The 18,009-nt window shown below is 38.8% G+C and overlaps 1 protein-coding gene across 1 annotated transcript in view; it reads right to left on the reverse strand.

Moving 5' to 3' along the window:
- Positions 1-12,599: 12,599 nt before the first annotated feature.
- Positions 12,600-18,009, reverse strand: part of TBC1D32 (TBC1 domain family member 32) — a 124,886-nt gene continuing 119,476 nt past the window's right edge. Inside the window, exon 33 of the mRNA XM_080664101.1 lies at positions 12,600-14,452. Coding sequence (XP_080520227.1) covers positions 14,333-14,452 — 120 coding nt within the window. The 3' untranslated portion in view covers positions 12,600-14,332. The remainder of the gene's footprint in view (positions 14,453-18,009) is intronic.

An 18,009-nucleotide genomic window follows, 5' to 3' on the forward strand; every position in this document is an offset into this window, starting at 1 on the left:
AAGGAGGTGGGGGACTGCTGAACGGGGTTCCCCTGACCTGGCAGCAAGAACTGCGGCTGGGTCCCCTCCCGGAGCTGCGGGCTTGGACGCGGAGTCTGCGCCATCTTGATCCGGAAAGTGGAGCTTATCTGAAGCCTGAGAATCCACAACTGCGGCACCCCAGGAACAGCTGCGAGCCCCAGAACAACGCTCCCCAACTGGCGCAAGCACACGGGTTCAGAGAAGCTCTACACTCCACCACGGAAAGGTCAGATTTCGCCTGGGATAAGGTGAGGTCTCTGGTCCCGGCGGGAGAGAGGAACGCGCGTTTTGCGGGAGCTGGAGGACCAGGGAAGTCTGTGCCTAGAAAAATCCGTGGCTGTAGGGGCTGGCGTGATCTGTGACTGTGGAAAGGGGTCCTCAGAGCTGCTAAGAGAAGGGCACTCTAAAAAGCAACCCATTTTGATCTGAAGTGCAGGGACACCCTAAGAATTTCAGGCAGTCCAGACTTACGCGCAGCCCGTGCGCTCCCTGGGTGCCTGGGCTCACTCGCAGTCCCGGAGTTCGCACACTTGGGCTTTTTCCTCTTCAAATCCTTGCTTCTGATTACTAAGCCCAATACATAGGATCACCCAGTTGGGGACACCCTGGGAGACTGCAGGGGAAGGTTGTTTTTCTGGAACCTGGGGATCGGAGCGGGGAGTGACCATCAGAGAGTCAGCTCTGAGGCAGACCACTCCCACAGGCCCGAGTGCCACAGGGAAAGAAGGCTCTAACACTCCCTAGAGAGGCCATAGATAGACCCGGAAGTCAATCCAGAAACACTGCCACCCAGGGGCTGAATCACAAATTGACTCTTGTGTAATCAAAAATAAAGGAATACGAGAAATTAAGACACACCGCCTGCTTAAAATCAGGACTGGCTTACAACACCGAAGAGCAGTGGATCGCAGGGAACTGCAATACTGTCTGGACTGAGAAACAGGCGTGCCAAACAGAAAAACAGAGGAAGTGAATGACCTTCACTACTCCACATTTTATTTTTACCTTTTATTTTTTTTTATTTTTTTATTTTTTTTTAATTTTCATTTTTTGCATCTTTTAATCAAGAAACTTTTTTTTCTTTTTTCATCACTTGATTTTGCCTTTTTAATGATTACATTTTTATTTTCAATCCGTATTATTACTACTGCTATTTTATCTTTTTTTTTTTTTTTTAAAGTGTCATTTTATTTTCTCTTCATTTTATTTTGGGATTAGGGTTCTACATTCTATTTTTTATCTTTCCTTTAGCATCGTTTTACTCTATCTCAACTCTACCTTTAGGCCATCACTCTCTTCCTAACCTCCCCCTTTTCAGTGTCCTGTTTGTCTTACCCTTTTACTGCTTTAGATTTTCCCTATTCTTTCTGTTTACCCCTTGTTAAAATTTCACCCTACTTACATATCTAATCTCCAATCCCCTGCTCCAAGTCCACATACACCTCTCCCTTCGCTGTCTGAGTTATCCATAAACTTGTCCTTATCTCTGTCCTTTTGTTGTTGTTTGCTTGAATGTAGATTATATCCAATTTTTATGCTTTTTTTGTGAGATTGTTTTGCTTATTCTTCTTTTGTTTATTCTTTTGTTTGTTTTGTGCTTCAGCTTTCCCTTGCCTCACTCCATATTAGTTGGTGTTGTAGTTTGTACTAATCCCCAGGCACTTGTTGCTGGCATTTGCTGGGATTAGTGATTGTTCTATTGGAGTTTTATCCCCAATATATATAAAGTCTGTTCCCCTTTCTCTCTTAGTCAATTTCTTGTCTCTTACTTTTTTTTTTCTCTTTACTTTCCCTTTTCCCAATTTCATTTTCACACTCCTTTTTTCTTTTTTTCTTTCTTTCTTTCTTTTTTCCTCTTCTTCTTTCTCTCCTATCACCTAATTTGCCTTTCTCTGGTGGTCACCTTTATTGGAGGTTATTAATATCGTGAATACATTCCTGTTCAGTGCCTTGTGAGTTGTACCTGGTAGTGCTGTATTTTGTGCCTTTAAATCAACCCAGGAGAGAGAGAACTACATAACCAGACACCCAGAGAAGAGAGACCATGGGGAGACAAAGAAGCAGCCCGCATATGAAAGAAAAGCAGGCATCACCAGAAAAGGAAGTAAACGAAATGGAGGCAAGCAACCTTCCAGAAAAAGAATTCAGAGAAATGGTCATAAGGTGGCTGAAAAGAATGGAAGACAAATTCGACAATATGAGCAAGAACCAACAGGAAATGAAGAAGAACCAAGAAGAAATGAAAAATGACATCGCTGCTGTAAAGAACTCAATAGAAAGCATCAAGAGTAGACTAGAAGAAGCAGAGGACCGCATCAGTGAGCTAGAAGACAAGATGGAAAAAAATACCCAAGAAAAGCAACTTCTAGAAAAAAAAATTAAAAGGCAGGAGGAGAGTCTAAGGGAACTTTGGGACAACACGAAACAAAACAACATCCGCATAATAGGGGTGCCAGAAGGAAAGGAAGCTGAGCAAGGAATAGAAAACCTCTTTGAAGAAATAATGACAGAAAATTTCCCAGATATAGGGAAGAAAAAACCCACACAAATCCAAGAAGCTCACAGAGTCCCAAGCAAAATGAACCCCAAAAGACCGACGCCAAGGCACATTATAATTAAATTGGCAAACACCAACGACAAAGTAAGAATCTTAAAAGCAGCAAGAGAGAGACAGAAAGTTACATACAAAGGAACCCCCATCAGACTAGCAACTGATTTCTCAACAGAAACTCATCAGGCCAGAAGGGAATGGAATGAAATATACAAAGTCATGCAAAGGAAGGGGCTGAATCCAAGAATACTGTACCCAGCAAGGCTGTCAATCAAAATTGAAGGTGAAATCAGGAGCTTCACAGACAAAAAAGGACTAAGGGAATTTATTACCACCAAACCAGCAATGCAAGAAATGCTAAAGGGTCTACTGTAAAAAAAAAAAAAAAGAAAGAAAGAAAGAAAGAAACAGGAAGCGAAGAAGTAACACAGGGGTAAAGAATAGGAATGGCGACAAATAAGTACCTATCAATAATAACTTTAAATGTAAATGGATTAAATGCCCCAATCAAAAGACATAGGGTAACAGATTGGATAAGAAAACACGACCCATATATCTGCTGTCTACAAGAAACCCACCTCAGAAAAAAAGACGCACACAGACTGAGGGTGAAGGGATGGAAAAAGGTTTTCCAGGCAAATGGAACTGAAAAAAAAGCTGGGGTAGCAATACTTATTTCTGACAAATTAGATCTCAAACTGAAGGACATAACAAGAGATAAGGAAGGCCATTTCATAATACTAAAGGGAGCAATCCAACAAGAAGAAATAACTCTGGTAAACATATATGCACCCAATACAGGAGCACCCAAATACATAAAAAAACTCCTGGAGGATATCAAGGGAGACATTGACAGCAATACAATCATAGTAGGAGACTTTAATACCCCACTATCACCATTGGACAAATCCTCTAAACAAAACATCAGCAAAGAAACATCAATCCTAAATGACTCACTAGACCAGATGGAATTAATTGACATCTTCAGAACATTTCACCCCAAAGCCACAGAATATACATTCTTCTCAAGCGCACATGGGTCATTTTCAAAGATAGACCATATGTTGGGACATAGGCAAAGTCTCTTCAAATTCAAGAAGATAGAAATCATATCAAGCATCTTCTCAGACCACAGTGGCATAAAACTGGAAATCAACTACAATAAAAACAACCCAAAGAAATCAAACACATGGAGACTAAACAGCATGCTATTAAACCATGACTGGGTTACCAGAGAGATCAAAGAAGAAATAAAAAACATCATGACAACAAATGACAATGAAAACACTACAATCCAAAATCTATGGGACACAGCGAAAGCAGTCTTGAGAGGGAAGTTCATAGCTCTACAAGCCTACTGCAAAAAACAAGAAACAGGGCTAATAAATTACCTAACCCAACAACTCAAAGAGTTAGAAAAAGAGCAACAAGAAAAGCCCAGTGTAAGCAGAAGGAAGGAAATAATAAAGATCAGAGCACAGATAAACGACATAGAGACCAAAGAAACAATACAAAAGATCAACAAAACCAAGAGCTGGTTCTTTGAAAGGATAAACAAGATTGATGAACCTCTAGCCAGGCTCACCAAGAAGCAAAGGGAGAGGACCCAAATAAACAAGATCAGAAATGAAAGAGGTGAAATAACAACAGATCCCGCCGAAATACAAAGGATTGTTAAAAAATACTACGAACAACTCTATTCCAACAAACTGGACAACCTGGAGGAAATGGACATATTCCTAGAAAAATATAACCTTCCAAAACTCAATCAGGAAGAATCTAAACAGCTCAACATGCCAGTAACTATGGAAGAAATTGAAGCAGTCATCAAAGAGCTTCCGGCAAACAAAAGCCCGGGGCCAGATGGCTTCACAGGAGAGTTCTACCAAACATTCAAGGAAGAACTAAAACCTATCCTCCTCAGACTATTCCAAAAAATTCAAGAGGAAGGAACACTTCCAAGCTCCTTCTATGAAGCCAGCATCACCCTAATACCAAAACCAGATAAAGACAACACAATGAAAGAGAATTACAGGCCAATATCCCTCATGAATGTAGATGCCAAAATCCTCAACAAAATTCTAGCAAATAGGATCCAGCAGTACATCAGAAAGATCATACACCATGACCAAGTAGGGTTTATCCCAGGAATGCAAGGATGGTTCAATATCCGCAAATCAATAAATGTGATACATCACATAAACAAATTGAGAGATAAAAATCACATAGTCATATCAATTGATGCAGAAAAAGCATTTGACAAAATCCAACACCCTTTCTTGATAAAAACTCTCAACAAGGTGGGAATAGAAGGATCATACCTCAACATCATAAAAGCTATATATGATAAACCCACAGCTAACATCATACTCAATGGGCAAAAACTAAAACCATTTCCCCTAAGAACAGGAACAAGACAGGGATGCCCACTCTCACCACTCCTGTTTGACATAGTACTGGAAGTATTAGCCACTGCAATTAGACAAGAAGAAGAAATAAAAGGCATCCAAATTGGAAAAGAAGAAGTAAAGCTGTCCTTATTTGCAGATGACATGATATTGTACATAAAAAACCCGAAAGACTCCATCAAAAAACTAACAGACTTAATAAATGAATTCGGCAATGTAGCAGGATACAAAATTAACACCAAGAAATCTATGGCATTTCTATACACCAACAATGAACTTACAGAAAGAGAGACTAAAAAAGCAATCCCATTTTCCATCGCACCAAAAAAATTAAGATACTTAGGAATAAACCTAACCAAGGAGGTAAAAGACCTATATGCGGAAAACTACAGGACACTGAAAAAAGAGATAGAGGAAGATGTAAACAGATGGAAGAACATACCATGTTCATGGATTGGTAGAATCAACATCATTAAAATGTCCATACTACCCAAAGCAATCTATAGATTCAATGCACTCCCCATTAAAATACCAACGGCGTATTTCACAGACCTAGAAAGAACTCTCCAAAAATTCATCTGGAATAAAAAAAGACCCCGAATAGCCACAGCAATCCTGAGAAAGAAGAATAAAGTAGGAGGGATCTCAATACCAGATTTCAAGCTGTATTACAAAGCCACTGTCATCAAAACAGCCTGGTACTGGCACAAGAACAGACATATAGATCAATGGAACAGAATAGAGAATCCAGATATCGACCCAAACCAATATGCGTACTTAATATTTGACAAAGGAGGCATGAGCATACAATGGAGTCAAGACAGTCTCTTTAATAAATGGTGTTGGGAAAATTGGACAGATACATGCAAAAAAATGAAACTAGATCACCAACTTACACCATACACAAAAATAAACTCAAAATGGGTACAGGACTTAAATATAAGACGGGAAACCATAAAAATACTAGAGGAATCCACAGGCAGCAAAATCTCAGACATTTGCCAAAAGAACTTTTTCAGTGATACTGCCCCTAGGGCAATGGAAGCCAAACAGAAAATAAACAAATGGGACTACATCAAAATAAAAAGCTTTTGCACAGCAAAAGAAACCATCAACAAAACAACAAGAAACCCCACTGTATGGGAGAACATATTTGCAAATGGTATCACTGATAAAGGTTTAATTTCCAACATCTACAGGCAGCTTATACAACTTAATAAAAGGAAGATAAATGATCCAATAAAAAAATGGGCAACGGACCTAAATAGACACTTTTCGAAAGAAGACAGAAGGAAGGCCAAGAGACACATGAAAACATGCTCAAAGTCACTAATTATCCGAGAGATGCAAATCAAAACAACAATGCGATACCATCTCACACCTGTCAGAATGGCTATCATCAACAAATCAACAAACGACAAGTGTTGGCGAGGATGCGGAGAAAAAGGAACCCTCGTGCACTGCTGGTGGGAATGCAGACTGGTGCAGCCACTGTGGAGAACAGTATGGAGTTTCCTCAAAAAACTGAAAATGGAACTCCCATTTGACCCAGTAATCCCACTCCTAGGAATATATCCTAAGAAACCAGAAACACCAATCAGAAAGGATATATGCACCCCTATGTTCATAGCAGCACAATTTACAATAGCTAAGATTTGGAAACAGCCTAGGTGCCCATCAGCAGATGACTGGATCAGAAAACTATGGTACATCTACACAATGGAATACTATGCTGCCGTAAAAAAGAAGGAATTACTACCATTTGTAGGCACTTGGATGGAATTAGAGAACATTATGCTAAGTGAAATAAGCCAGTCAATGAAAGAAAAATACCACATGATCCCACTCATTTGGGGATAATGAAAAACATTATAAACTGATGAACAAAAAGGTAGTTACAGAGGCAGTAAAGCATCAAACAGACTGTCAAATTACAGTGGTAAGGTTAGGGAGAGGTGGGGGAAATAAGAGATCAACTGAAGGACTTATATGCATGTATATAAGAGTAACCAACGGATGCAAAACATTGGGGGGTGAGGGCATGTATGGGAGTGGGGTGGGGGTGGGGGGCAATGGTAAGATATGTACACATATAATACCTTAATAAAAATTTGAAAAAAAAAAATAAAAAAAAAAAAATAATAAAACAGCATTAATCCTATTGTTAAGACCCTCTCACAGAGCAAAAATAGTACCAATGATGGCCTTTCACAGTTACATACTTTCTTCTACTCTCTGTGATTGTTTTATACAGTCAGGAAGATTCTGAACAGGGCTTTCTTTTAGTTTTGCTCTCATTAAGGTCTCATAAACTCAATTACTTAATATTCCTTAAGAAATATAGCTCGAAATAATTACTTCATTAGAAAAATGTAGCATTGTTCCTTCTAGCTATCTTGAATAGATTCCTATTCTAAAGTTGCTGAATGTTTTAGTTGTCCTTTTATTATGAGAAACATGTTGTGTGATGCCACCTGTAGGTCTTTGAATACAATAGATCACTATACAAAATATAGAGTATTTTTGATAATTTTCCTTGGACTTATTCTGTCTTTTCAATAATATTAGGCATGTTGTATGTATTCAGCTAGATCTGTCACTTCTAATTCCTGTCTGTTTTTGTGTATTTCTTTAATTCTCACTTGAGGATATTTTTTTTTTATTGCTTTTTCAGAGAAAGAGTGGAAGAGAGGGAAAGAGAAACATCGATGTGAGAGAGACACATCAACTGGTTGCTTCCTACACTCACCCCAACTGGGGCCGGGGGGTCGACTGGCAACCCAGGAGGGCTGATGCTCACTGAGTACCCGTCAGGACTTGTTTTGCTTGATTTTTTCATTTAACTCTTTAGGGAGAATTGGGTTTTCTGCTATCCTGGTGAGCCCAAGGCTGAGACACTTCTCAAGGCTGAGCCCTAATTCAGCTTTCTTCCCCAGGACGGGATGTAGCCTCAATGTGAAGTGTGGGTCAAGAACCAGCAGGACCAAAGTTTGTAAACATTTTTTTCAACCAGAGGAACATGAAGAGTATGAGCAAGCTCTCTCTGAGTACAGATATAAGCTCAAACATAAAATAATGGGGACAAGAGAAATAGAGTTTTTTTCTAATCTTACATCACACTTCGCAGATTCACTGGCAAATAAGCTTCCCTAATTACTGACTTAGGGGCCGAGAACCTACGCTAAATATGCTGCATCTACTCCTGTTCAAAATGGCCTCCTCGCTCCTGATAACTTTCTACATCCTTGGCTAAGTAGATCAGGAACTTAATCTAACCTTATCTTACCTGCATGCATATTTTAGTCTTCCTGCTAATCCTGAGCCCAACTGAAAAGCCCTTCTATTTACACACTCCAGTGCCTTTTCTGATCCCTGTTACAATTTTCCGGTGAGCAGTGGTTTTACATTCATTGAAGACAATCAAACTTGGGAATATTTTTTCAATGTACAAATGATTCTAAGTATCAAAATGAAGAAAGTCGAATTAGGTTACATTTGCTAAAAATTATCATATAGGATAATGTTTAAAATAGATAACTGTGATCAAATTTAAGTTCGCTGATGAGATTGCTACCCTAATGGCTCTCTTTAGATGTCCTAGCCTTCATCTACAGAATTAAGACTTCGATAGTACACGTATCTGCTAGTTAATTGATATTGTTGTAAACAACCTGGGTTATTAATTATCAGGGAAGGCAAATATTATAGGCAAGTCTGGGTGACATAGGGAAGGTATTTTCCTGTCAGTTACACCTGGGAACAGGACATTGCCAAGAGTAGGCATGACCACAGCAAACCAGGAAGAGCTGAGATACATAAGCGCCTAAACAAAGGAGTTCTCCCTCTTGGTTCTCACTCCAGGCTGCAGGACTCTTACGCTCCTGAATTCACCCACATGACCCACAGCCATGTGGACTCCACACAATGGACTGATGGACTGGAACTAGCCTGATGCTGTGCTGGACCCAACTCCACCATGGAATGGAAACTCTGGACACTGGCTTTGCTTTTAGCTCTGCTGAACCCCTAGCTGCGCTGCTTCCAGAACTGGTTTAAAGGAAATGGGACTTCAGAAATGCAGGGATGTAATTCCATGCAAATAAAGATCACTCATCTTCCCATATGAATCTTAGATAATTCTTTTTCTCAAGATATTATGAGGACCCAACCCCTCAATACTCAGTGGGAAAAGGGATGCCCCACTTCCACCAGGAGCTTCCACCAATAGCAAAATGGTATCTATTATGTCCACAGAACCGTTTGCTAGTTGGTAAAGATATCAATGAAGGATACAAAGAAACTTTCTTAATTGTAATTACTAGACAATATGCTTAGATTCTCAATATGAAATCAACTAAAACACTATATAATTAAGAACATGCCCATCTGCACACATCCAAAATTATTAAAAAGAGGGACAGGAATGGGGAAACTCAAAGAAGCAAACAGGGTATTCAATACTATCCATACTAATAAAGAGCTAACATGCTAATGGTCTATATGCCGTAATGGGTAATGACCAAGTCATTAGCATATTAGTTGGGGTGTTGCTCCGGAGACACAGCTGAAGTGGGGAGGTGCCCGGAGGAGGCGGGACCATCCCGTGCCAGGGAGGGCAGGGGTGAGAGCCCATAGCGCCCCCCTCACCAGTCCTTCGCCACCCACCGCTCGCACTCTGAGTGCCCCGGCCCACCTGCCAGGGGAAGGAGCACAGCGCAGCAGGCTTCCACGCTCTCCTCTTGTGCCATGACAGGGCGGAGCCACCGCGTTACTCTGGAGACTGGGTGGAAGCAGGAAGGCGCCCAGAGAAGGCGGACGGCCCGAGGTGACTAGAGGGACTGAGGGCGGGGCTTGACGTGGCCAGAGAAGGCCAGAGGGTTTGGGGGCTGGGCCAGGCACACTGGAGCTCTGTGTGGACAGGTTCAGGTGTCAAGGCAGGGCTGCAGGTGGGTGGGCGGCACCAGGCGATTTCACGCGCTGGGCTCCTAGTATACAATAATAAACAACCATATTATTTCAATCACTTAATGCAAGATTGATTTCTTCCTCAGTTCACAGTCCAATGTGGGTTGACAGGAGATTTTGCTCTTCACAAATTCAAGCATCCAGGCTCCAGGGACACCAAGAAAGAGAAAAGAAAACTCATAGAGAGAGCACACCTGCTATTTGTGCTTTGGTTTGCTCATTAACACTGGTTAAGCTGATCAAACACCCTGCGGTATACTTAGCCCAGGAAGAGGAAACTGACGGCGAACATCACCAACTCTGCCATACCCATCATCCATTCTAATGAATACATTTTTCAAGTCAAAATAATTTCATGACATTAAACAAAATATTAATTTGAAAATTTTGCTTTGAGGGCAACTAAAAGAAAAATGTAGACAGTTATGGACACAATATGAAGTATTTTGTTTCCCATTTTCTGGTGATTTCCAGTAAAACTAGAGTTAATTATATTGGATGTTGTAAAAGAAAAGATTATATTTTAGAGGTGCTCTATAAGAAATGAATTTTAGCATTTTTATAAAAGGTTAAATAAAAATGTGCTATTCAATAAAAAATAGCAGATATATATCCTGATAACAGCAGTTCAACATTTAAATCCTGAATTAGATGATCAAACTTGAACAGCCAACATTTTAATAACTGTCTCCCCGAAAGTATCTCAAATGCACTCTATTAGCAAACACGACAGTTCAATTATTTCCATGGTGCTTAGCATTTCATGATGGCCTATTGCCAATAGAAGATTATGGGGTGGGAAACATGCCAAAGAAGTTAAATGATTTTAAAGGCTAAGATATTGCTAGTGCTGAAAATTTAGGTTTATATGAAGCTAACGACCTTGACCCTGTTTAAACTCATCAGATAAGTAAATATATTGGCACCAACTTAATAACTCTCTTACTATCCTAAAGAAAAGCAGATGTTAATTTTGCTACAAAGAATATTATTAAAACTCTATGTCACATAAAAGGAAATATTAATTTATCACTTGAAAATAGAAAACAATTTAAAAATGCACTGATAGCCCATGGTACATCAATCTGGTCTACATCACTAAATCTAGAATATGAAAAATTAATCTATTAAAACAGAAATAAAAATTGGAGAAACTACAAAAATATGCCTAACATTGAATTGCTCAGGACTTTTATTTCTTTTCTGTCATATTTAACTAGTAAGGAAAACATAAGAAAAATATAATCTGTTACTCCCACAAAAATCTGAATGAGGGAATAGAACCATAGGTAACCAAGTGCCTTATCCACATAGGAATTTAATTAAGGCATATTGAGTGACTAAACGAATAAATACAGTTGAAAGAGGATTGAATTTAAAGGTTCCAGACCATGCTAACACCAACTAGCCACACAATGGCAAATAGGTATAATTGATTGAATGCTTAGAAGAGTAAATTAGAGCACCCCATAATTTAATGATCATAAATTCAAGTAGAATTCTGTTGAGAAGTTAACATGAATTTATAAGACTTATTCTACCTTCCCATACTCTTTGGCATGAGAAAGCATAACTATAAAGATTAAATTTTGAAAACGGATATTCCAAGTTTTATATATGTGCACTTAAATTTTCATAAATTTATATACATTGTATCATAAAAAAAAGTTTATTACAATTCTGTACAATGTATGAGGTTCCTTCACAAATTAAAAATAAATCTGTCCTACAGACTTATCCTATATAATAAATAGGTAATATGCAAATTGAGAGTCACGTCATTACAAGATGGCTGCGCTCACAGTGGAGGCAGGGATCCCGTAACACAAGATGGCTGCACCCACAGCAGAGGCAGGGTTCCCATAACACAAGATGGCTGCACTCACAGCAGAGGCAGGGATCCCGTAACACAAGATGGCTGCACCCACAGCAGAGGCAGGGATCCCGTAACACAAGATGGCTGTGCTCACAGAGGAGGCAGGGTTCCCGTAACACAAGATGGCTGTGCCCATAGTGGAGGCTAGGTTCCGTAAGGAGCCTTAACGAGCAATCAGCAGAAACCTGAGGCTGCATGACACTGGGCCGGGGCGGGGGGCCTGAGAATGTGCCCCCTGCCCCAGCACTGGGCCAGGGGACCTCAGGCCATGCTCCCCGCCCAGCAGGACTTGAAGAGGGACCTCAGACTGCATCCCCCACCCAGCAGGGCTTAATGGGGGACCTCAAGGCACACTCCCACCCTGGTGCTGGGCCTGGAGACCTCAGGCCACTCCTCCTGCTCTGGCCAGGGGACCTCAGGCCACGCCCCCCGCCCCGACGCTGGGCCAGGGGACCTGAGGCTGCGCCCCCTGCCCGGCGGGGCTTGATGGGTCCGGATCTTGCCCAGTGGGGGTGGGGCCAGCCAGGTCTGGGTCTTGCATGATTTCAACGCACGTGCGGTTGGGCGGGGACTTGACTCTGGGTCCCGCAGTGTGCCTCAGACTCTGACAGGAGGAAGATTTTCATATACATTTTACTAATTTTCTTTCATCTCTGACACTTCCATTATAAAGGGCAAATAGCAATATTAAAATATTTCCTCTTAATTAATTCCCTTTTGATGTGCACGAATTTTGTGCACCAGGCCACTAGTACTTTAAATAATTGAAAACAAAACTGAGAGGCAAGAGAGGACTGTATTTATTTCTATTCTAAAGAGTATTCTTAAAATAAAAACAGGTGCAAAAATAATTCACAGTGTTAGCAATACAATAGCTAACACGTTAATAGCATAGCTATCATTGGTATTTATTCACCAAATTGCTCATTGTTTATGTCACTGTTCATAAGATATTTATCAAATGAAAATCAAAGCTTTCTGGCTCCAGCTGAAGTCAATTTTCCAAAATGTAATTGTTATTATCTAGATCTTACTTCAGTTTCCAGTCAAAATCACCAATGGATATTACAAAATTAAGGTATAATTTCTTCTCCACTCGCATTTCTAATTACCATGTAAGAAATTTTAAAAAGAAATAAAGCTGTAGGTTTCTTAGGACCAATAACAATACTCGGGAACAGAATGAAAGGGAATGGACCCATAAACATGTATTACAGGTTCTGTGGAACAGCTTTTCAAAATTAAGTTTGAAGTACACTACTAGTAATCTTGGTGTTTTGGGTCACCTAGGACTCTCTTACTTATATCAGCCAGAGATAAAGTGAGCAATATGTCAAATTAACTTGCTCAATTTTCTTTTCTCTACTTTTTCAATGCCCTTTAAGAACACCATTACTGAGAAGCTACTGTTGGCATTTACAACATAAGACCTGATTTTGGAAGGTTGATACTGCAATAGCTTAAATATCACAAAATTGAAAACTGTACAGTACCAGATGTTTCAACATCCTAAAAGGAAATTGAGTTTGTGGGTGAGCCATTTTGGGTTGAAAAGTGTGGGGGGGGAGCTTCAGAATGGTTTTAATGGTTGACTTAAAAACTTGTTGAAATTGCTGACTGAAAAATTAACAATTTAATATTTTTATGTATTATCCTTCATATATTAAATGTGACAAGTTATAATATAAGAAAATAGACACTAACATATTATATTAATCTCATTGAAACAGAGACTTCTATTTAAATAAAACATATTGTTAATTTAAAATAATTTAGAAATCTATTCTCCTTAATGTTTTCAATTCAGTACAAATCAAATCTATCACCAAGGAAAATGCATAACTAATGAGAGTGAAATGCTTATCAGTATGAAATAACTAATCTATCTTTTAAATGAACCATGTAGAGACTCCATTTCACATGGAAAATTATAAATTGATATAGGTATCAAAAGCAATTCCTAGAAAAACAATTATGTCTGGGGATGACATTTTTCCTACAACTTGCCATGGTAAATATCATTTGTTCCTCCACATGTCAAATAAGCAGTTGTGGTTTTGTCTATTTTCCTTAAATGTGCAGACAAAAAAAAAAATAAAGAAAACAACTGTCTTTTCCTTGACTCTCTGGACTCTTTCTGGCTAGTAAAGCAATCATTTACAATATTGCTGTTTCTTTCCAAACTCGTTAAGAAAATATTTTAAACATCTGGTGAAATAGGATATCTAAGCAGGAAATACCTATGAAACATGAAGGGCCATAGGTTAGCTAGATCTGATTCTATAACAACCATACAAAAAATCAATCTTATAAAAATGAATTCATTTCATACCAAAAATTGAGCAAATGCCTACTGGAATACATTATTATATTAATAAACTCTCAGTATTGATTTATAATATGTATATTCACAAATCATATGTTGTTATGAATACAGATAGAAAACAATAGTGTCCCTTCATTTCCTTTTAAAATAAATAAAACATAAAATTAAATTGTATGTTTCATGATCTATGTGCTCTGCACTCTAATGTTCCGCATGTCTCTCAGCAACACTGGTCGGTAGTTTTGTTCCAAAATTTCCATGTATTCAAAGTAATCATTCACTCGAAACCCATGCAGTGCTTCTTCCTGTCAAAAATGTAAAGCGAACAGTTCATTAGTTCAGATAAAGAGACACAATTCTAAGTTTATGAACTTTAAATAGTTGATGTATCACTTTTTTCAGCTACAAACAAGGAATTTCATGTTGTTAGTAAATGTGTACTGTTTTTTATTTAGTAGACTGTGTATGTATATGATAGCAAGAAATCATGTACCTATAAAATAAGGTTATCTGTTTTCAAACCAAAAAATGCTATACAGCTAACAAAAAATAAAACAAACTCTTAGATAATGAAATTTTCCTAAGAGATAATGAAATCTTCCTAAGAAGACATACAAATGGCCAACAGATATAAGGAAAGATGCTCGACTTCACTATTAGAAAAATGTAAATCAAAACTACAATGCGATAACACCTCACAACTGTTAGAATGGCTATTTATCAACAAGTCAAGTAATAGCCATTCAAGTGGTTGTGGAGAAAAGAATTCTCATTCACTGCTGATGGGAATGTAAACTGGTACAGCCACTATGGAAAACAGTAAGGAGCCTCCTCAAAAAATTAAGAATAGAGCTACCATATGACCCAGCCATCCCTCTTCCGAGTATCCATCAGAAAAACTTGAAAACATTTATCCACAAAGATATATGCACCCCTATGTTCATTGCAGCACCATTCAAAGTGGCCAAGACATGGAATTTACTCTACACTGAGATCACTTAACCGTGTCCTTCAATGGATGAATGGATAAAGATGTAGTGCATACATACTATGAAATACTATTCAACCATAAGAAAAGATGAAATACTGCCATTTGTGACAACATGGATGGACCTTTAGAATTTTATGCTGAGCCAAATAAGTCAGAAAAAAGTTAAGAACCATATATCACTGATAAGTAGAATATAAAACTGAAACTCCTGGATACAGTATGGAGGTTACCAGAGGGAAGGGGAGGGGGTGTAGTAAAGAGTAAAGGGAGCCAATACATGGTGATGTAAGATGATTTGACTTTGAGTGGTGGGCATACAATGCAATATACAGATCATGTATAATAGAAATATATACTTGAAACCTATATAATCTTATTAACCAATGTCACCCAATAAAAAGGAAAACAGTAAGGTAAGTCACTTTGAGTGGGTTAAATAGGAATAAAGAGTTGATTTTTAATTGCCAGGAAGTGATATAAAATTTACCACAAAAGGTGTAGAATTGACTCTACACTGAGATCACTTAACAAAGAGTTTGCAATAATGTCAAATTTCACATAAGAAGCAACAAATGATATAATAACAGTCACATAAGAGAAGGGGTTTTGTGAACACAGCTCTGCTTTTTACCCTTGGTAGACATGACCCTTTGTATGCTGTGTCTGACCGATAGTATGAAAAATAACCTTACCAGATCAAAGGGGTAGAAACACAAACAACCTACAAGTTATGTTTCTTCTGGTGGGTCCCTCCTGGGATACTTAGTAAAATTAAAAATGCCTGGATATTGCCCTAGCTGGTTAGGTTCAGTGGATAGAGCATTGGCCTGCGGACTGAAGGGTCCTGGGTTCGATTCCAGCCAAGGCCACATGCCAGAGTTATGGGCTCGATCTCCAGTGGGAGGCATGCAGGAGGCAGCCGATCAATGATTCTTTCTCATCTTTGATGTTTCTATATATCTCTCCCTCTCCAATCCTCTCTGAAATCAATAAAAACATATTTCAAAAACAATGCCTGGATATCATATTTCAAAAAGTTTTGAATCCTGATTTTGGCATTCTGGATTCAAGCTCCAAAGTTGACATTTTTACATAGTCTAAAAGTTTCGAGCTACTTGAGAATTTGTACTGAAATGTGACAACTGAGGCCTCTGTCATGAAAATTCTGTTTTAAAACATCTGGGAGTGTCTAGATATCTGAGCTTTGATAAGCCCCCTAGTGATTCTTAGCATCAGGGAAGTTTAAATAGTGTGGTTTGGGACAGAATATGAGGTTCTTAAACATTTAGAATAGAGTATGTGGCTCTTAAAGATTTTTAATTCAGCTGAAAGGCATATGTCATGACTAGAGAGATGATTCCATTTTGGCTGGGTACATGAAGAAACAGATCTTGATCAGATGCAACGTACACGAATGTTCCTGAGGTAGAACTGAAGTTTCTGTCAGTGCCAGGTATTACTATGATATGTTATACTAAGACCTCTTGGGGCTAGAGGGAAGAAATGGGAACAAAAGTGTATAGTCTAGCTTTTAACTCAGTAGAAAACCCGGTTTCTTTTGCTGTATTCTCTACACATCTCTTTCTTAAACGAGAACAAGAGAGGGATGGGAGAGGCATGAACAGGAATGTAGAAACTCAAATAAGTTATTTTTAAGAACCTGTAATGTGCCAGATAATGTTTAAAAGTACTTTTATACAGATATCATCTCATTTCATTCCTCAAAAACCTTATGTAATACGTATTATTCCACATTCAATTATACAGATGAAGAAACTGAAGCATAGAAAAGTAAAGCAACATGCTCCGGGTTACACAGTTAGCAACAGAGCCAGAATTTTAATTCAGGTGACCTCAAGTGATATAAGGACGGCGGTGCAGAAAACATCTGTAAACCACAGTTTACATGATACTGAACGTGTTTTATCTATCCCCTCAGATAGTGAATTATTTGTAATATGTATACTTTTGTCTCTTAAAGCTTAGCACTCCGTTGGTTTTTCTCAGTGTGATCTCCATATCTTAGCCTGCCAACATGTCTTGGAGCTACAGCTGCAATAGCAACACACAAAGAAAATCCCGCTTGACAACTGACTGATTGGGATGAAATTAATCTGATTTTTTCATAATTTTAAATTGATTTTGCCATAATATGCAAGATTTACTTGAAGCATTTTAATTAAGAATTTTGAGCCTTCACAGTATAATATTCACTGGAAGGCAGTATTTTCTTGGCCTGGCATTTCAGTGACATTTGTCCCCAGGTTGAATTCACAAACTAAAATCAAGATCACTGCCAGCCTATTGGCATGCTGAGAGGAATGCAATAAGGCCAGTCTGTATGTGTGTCTTCTGTACTTTAGATATTCAAGCTGGCTGAGATATTTGAGAATACTTATTTTGTTGGATGATATTTTTGTCTGGACTCCAGAATTTCTAAACCACCATCTGTCACAGATAAAAATGTCCAGGACCCCATGTCCAAGGACTACGTTCTTTTTTTTTTTTTTTTAATATACCGTCTATTAATTTCAGAGAGGGAGAGGGAGAGAGAAACATCAATGATGAGAGAGAATCATTATTTGGCTGCCTCCTGCATGCCTCACATTGGGGATCGAGCCTGCAACCTAGGCATGTGCCCTGACTGGTAATTGAACTGTGACCTCCTGGTTCATAAGTCGATGCTCAAGTGCTGAGCCACACCAGCCAGGCAGGACTATGTTCTTTAGCATGCCTTCAGAAGCTGTCATCTAGCTCAGCACTGACCTATTAATCACCATAGTGTGGGAATAATGCACTTAGCTGATGTATTATCCAACCCACATTTTTGTTGTCTGCAATGATATTGTGAAGAAGACAATACTTTGCTGA

Source organism: Plecotus auritus (assembly GCF_963455305.1).
Source record: "Plecotus auritus genome assembly, chromosome: 4".
Classification (NCBI taxonomy): Eukaryota; Metazoa; Chordata; class Mammalia; order Chiroptera; family Vespertilionidae; genus Plecotus; species Plecotus auritus.